The sequence below is a fragment of the Lolium rigidum genome, chromosome 1, assembly GCF_022539505.1.
Source record: "Lolium rigidum isolate FL_2022 chromosome 1, APGP_CSIRO_Lrig_0.1, whole genome shotgun sequence".
In the NCBI taxonomy this organism is placed as follows: Eukaryota; Viridiplantae; Streptophyta; class Magnoliopsida; order Poales; family Poaceae; genus Lolium; species Lolium rigidum.
The window spans coordinates 350,360,117-350,364,575 of record NC_061508.1 but is presented as its reverse complement, the minus strand read 5'-3'; the positions used below and the strand labels follow the sequence as shown (position 1 = coordinate 350,364,575).

The 4,459-nt window shown below is 46.0% G+C and overlaps 1 protein-coding gene across 1 annotated transcript; it reads right to left on the bottom strand.

Annotated features, from left to right (window-relative positions):
• Positions 1–1,042: 1,042 nt before the first annotated feature.
• LOC124664982 (thaumatin-like protein 1b) lies at positions 1,043–3,121 on the bottom strand. Its single transcript, XM_047202387.1, has 3 exons — positions 3,073–3,121; positions 2,145–2,862; positions 1,043–1,208 (listed from the first exon to the last, which is right to left on the bottom strand). The coding sequence occupies exons 1-3, from the start codon at positions 3,119–3,121 to the stop codon at positions 1,043–1,045; spliced, it is 933 nt and encodes a 310-aa protein (XP_047058343.1).
• Positions 3,122–4,459: the final 1,338 nt, after the last annotated feature.

The window sequence follows — 4,459 nt, the reverse complement described above, 5'->3', positions numbered from 1 at the left end:
GTTTCAGTTGCAGAAAATGACAACAAGATCGCTTGGCATGTTTACATGTTTGAGGCATATAACTTGTCAATTATTTGTCCACCATAGCGAACTAAAGGCCGATAACGGAGTTCTTCAAGTGGCCCATTGTTTAAATGCTGCACCTCAACTGGAGACACTCCACCTGAACGTGAGTGCCATTTTCTTGGCTGTCGCATACTTGTGTTTGTTGTTCTACTCTGACCGACTGATTGCTAACTTCTGAATGCAGATGATATATTTGATCAAATATGGTCAGATGAGTCATCAGGTGGCGGTGGAGGAGGAAGATTCTCCTATGCGTCGCCATGATCATCTCAAGACTATCTACATGAGCGGGTTTCGGCTCTACAAGGCTCAGAAGAAGCTGGCATTCTCCATCTTGGAGAATGCCTCTGTTCTCGAGCACATGCAGTTAGAGCCGAGGGTGAAGGCCGTAGCCGACAAGGCCGTGATATGCTATATGTTGAATGACCGCGTCGAAAGAAAATTCGTACCACAGGTCTGTGAATGGGCGCGGCTTGCCTCGCTACGCTTCGGGAAGGTGGTTACTGCCCCTTCAGAATGAGTAAGCCATTCTTGTTCCCTTCTGTGTACTGTCAGATGATCTTATTATGCTTTTTTGAACTTTCAAGAAGTTACGTGTCCCTGTCTAGTATAGTTGAAGGCTTGAAGCTATTACATGAAGAATTTGAGTTATGAAAAACTAAAGTGCAATTATCTCTGATCATTTACATTTGCCAACTCTTGTGAAAGAAGTAGGACCTCTAGTTTCTACCCAGGTGAATAAAAGCTAAATTTCTCTTCAAAGCAGTACTATATGCTAAGGTGTTGAACTTCGAGCCATATAAGCGTCTGCACAAAATTAGTCACATTGCATTCTACTTGGTTGGCATCCGCCTGAACACGCTCTAAAACCAGAGCGATTTTGCAGCGGTTCGGCTTATGGATTGATTCACGGTTTGTTGTGGTGAATGCCAAACCAAGCGCGGTGTTGTCCTGAATATTTGAGATCGTCACAGATTCACTGCGTCGACATCGCATGGCAGATGGTCATGGCCACGAGGAGGAGAATGATGGCGCATCTGGTCACTGCCGGATCTGCATCCGCCGATGAGAACACCATTGGCGGGTAGGCTGTGCTTGTCGATGGGGGCACCGCTGCCCCGGGATTCGCACCAGGGTTCAGGCTGCGCGTGCAGAATGAGGTGAAGGTATCAGTATTGGGTCATGAATGAATGAATGCTGTACATGTATATATAATTGTGCTAAATTGTTGTTTGCTGAATGTTCTGCCTGCCAAAGGGAAGCTAATGACGCTGTCATGTTCAGAAGGTGATGTGTGAGACAAAACCACATGATCTAGTAGATGAAAGCTTACAGCAGGCACCATTGCGGCCCATCAGAACAGGATTACTGCCTACCAAACTATATTGTCACAGCAACTTCTCCTTTGTAGATTTGTAGAAAATGTAACTTATTCTAACTAGGTAAAGGAGCATGGATTTTGTACTTTTTACTGAATTAAAGTGCATGTTTCACTTTTTACTAAACTAAAGCTGATGTAAGAAAATTTCAAGCAACTTAAATGTAGACATACTGAAATTAGTATGAAACTTTGTGGTTGAGGAACTCCTTTCTTGCTCATCTCATCCTCCTCATCTTCTTCCTCTTCGTTTGCCAAGTCGAGGCACGCCGATGTCTTGATGAGGCCTTCCACTAAGCCTGGCAGGGAGATCATCATGGTCCGACGCGGATTAACCTTGTGCTGATCATCGTTGTCGAGATTACGGCTGTTTGCGGTCTAAACCATCGTTTCAAGTTCAATTTATCGGTTTTATTAGGTCTCAATGGACTGAGATTTTTCTTAAGTATATCTAAAAAATGTACTGTACTTTTTCTGAAATGTGCCAGAACTTGAAAAACTGAATTGATTGAGAGGAACCCTTAGTTTGCTCGTAATTAATCATTTCGTTCCTACCTCCTACTGGAGTAAACCGCAACGACTAGCCATGATACCACGCTGTGTCGCTGTCCACATGCACGTCCAAAAAAGGAATCGATCCAATTGCCAAATGGCGACGACGTGCCGAGCCAGTCCAACGATAGTTTTCCAACGCACGCACCTTGACCCGCCGGGGCAGAACACGACGTCGTACCCGCCGCCGTCTCGGGCGCCGGCGCAGGTGAACGTCGACGTGGCGTCGTCGTAGGCGTAGCTGTACGCGAGCGGGCAGGCCGCCTTGAAGAAGCGCGAGTAGGCCGTTGGCGGGCACGTCGCCGGCGTCCCGTGCGCGCCGCTGCAGCAGTACTCCGCCGTCCCGAACGCCTCGCACGCGCTCCGGCACGCCACTGTTGCCATGGCACCCGCACCTGCCACGACGTGCAGCTCCGGCGGGCACGACGCGTTCAGGTCGGCGGGGCAGCCCGTGGGCTGGCACGAGCTCCCGTTCGCCGCCGCAGCCGCTGCGGGCGCCACAAGCACCGGCACGTTGTAGCCGTCGACGAGGCTGACGTCGTAGAAGTCGTTCTCGCCAGCGGCTCCGGCGAGGGTAAACTCCGCAAGGGTGGCCGGCGGTGAGGCGCCGCGGCCGGAGCACTCGACGGTGCCCGAGCCGCAGTCTCCGGTCACGCACGCGAAGGCGCCTGCGACGGATGGCCCGCAGAGCGTGCGTCCCCAGATGCGGCCGGACCACCCATCCGCGACGGCGACGGCGCTGGACTTGCCCGGGGAGAGCGCGAAGCCCGTGGTGGCCGGCGGCGGGACGCCGGCGTTGGAGAGGATGCCCGGCCACACCGTGTAGCTGCAGCCGTTCGTCACGGTGAACGTCGCCGGCCGCGCTACTGCCGATCATTACAAATCCATATTAATTTTACATCGACACTTGATTACCAGTACCAGCTTAGCGGCAAGAAATTTAGCAGCTACGCATAGCATCAAGGATCAAACAAACAAGGGTGGTTATCAAGGATGCAAGTAAACAACGACACTAACGATCGTATTAACATTTAACAATGACACAAGAATGCAAACAGTGATTAGTCACACTGTACCTTGAAGGAAAGAGAGGCAGAGCAGAGAGAGAAGTGCTCCTCCTCTCATGGAGATGGAGGGGAGGGAGACACAGAGAAGAGATCAAAACTTAATCAAGAGAGATGATGCCAGAACAAACAATAATAATTCTGACGTGCCAGTACATGTGATGTGATCATCTAATTAAGTAACAGTACTAACTAACGAAGCGGAGAGTGGTGTTTTGGAACATGGGAGCATATACTCCCTATATTTTGAAATGCATGTTACATGTATTTTAAATTTCAAAAAAATTGAAACAAAAAATCCGCACGTACATCTTCACGTGTTACGCGCTCACAAAGTCGTTTCATAAAAAATGAACTTATCATGTGACGTGTGTAAAAAAGACAAAATTCAGTGCTGAAAACAATGCTTTTCACAGGATAAGTTTTCTCTTTTTTACATAGGCCACAAAAAATATTATTTTTTCGTGAAACTTGACGCATACACATATAATATGGAGATGTATATGTAGAATTTTTTGTCAAAATTTTTCCACACTTCGAAATATGTTTTGTTGGTAGAGGGAGCATACGCACCCGGGAGCCGAATTGAATTTCCGGTCCGAGAGTATTAAACTAAGGCATACTATATAACACGTTTGGTGTTGCTTGGAAGAAACATTCAAGGAAGGTTCATTTGAGCTCCAGTGTTAATTTGCTGTATAGGTTGAGAGATGCAACGTCAGTAGGGCTGCACCCAGGTGCATGCACCCTTTATTTGAAATGGATATTAAACATATTTACAAATGTCAAAAAAAATACAAATAAAAATATCTTGTGTATACCTTGACATGTTACATGCTCATGAAGTTGTATCAGCAAAAACCGATATGTTTTGTGCCTTGTACAAAAAAGACAATTTTTTGTGCTAAAATAATCTATTTCTCGAAGCATTGTTTGTCTTTTTTTATACAAGATACAAAAAAATTCAATTTTATGTGAAACTTTACGCGCACACATAGAACATGTCTCTCTACATGCTAATTTTTTCCCCTAATTTTTTTGGGTTTTTGAAATATGTTTTATACATATAGGGTGCATATGCACCCGAGATCAGTTTTGGTTTTCCGCGTCAGTAGGGGAAATCCAATTTTGATCCAGGGTGCATATGCTCCTGCTGTCAGAAAACATATTTTAAAATAGTTTGGTTTGTAGGTCGGTGTGCCACTAAGTATTTTTCTTTTTTTTTCTTTTTTTTCACATTATTCCTAACACTGGTGAGTTGACACAAATCAAATATCCGTATCCACTTCAAATTTGTTCGAAAAAAATCTCAAACAAGCATAGCAGAATAACCACAAGACACCCTTCAACCCAGGCAGTGATGAAGGGTGTATTGAAGATTCTTTTGGTTTCTTTAGGA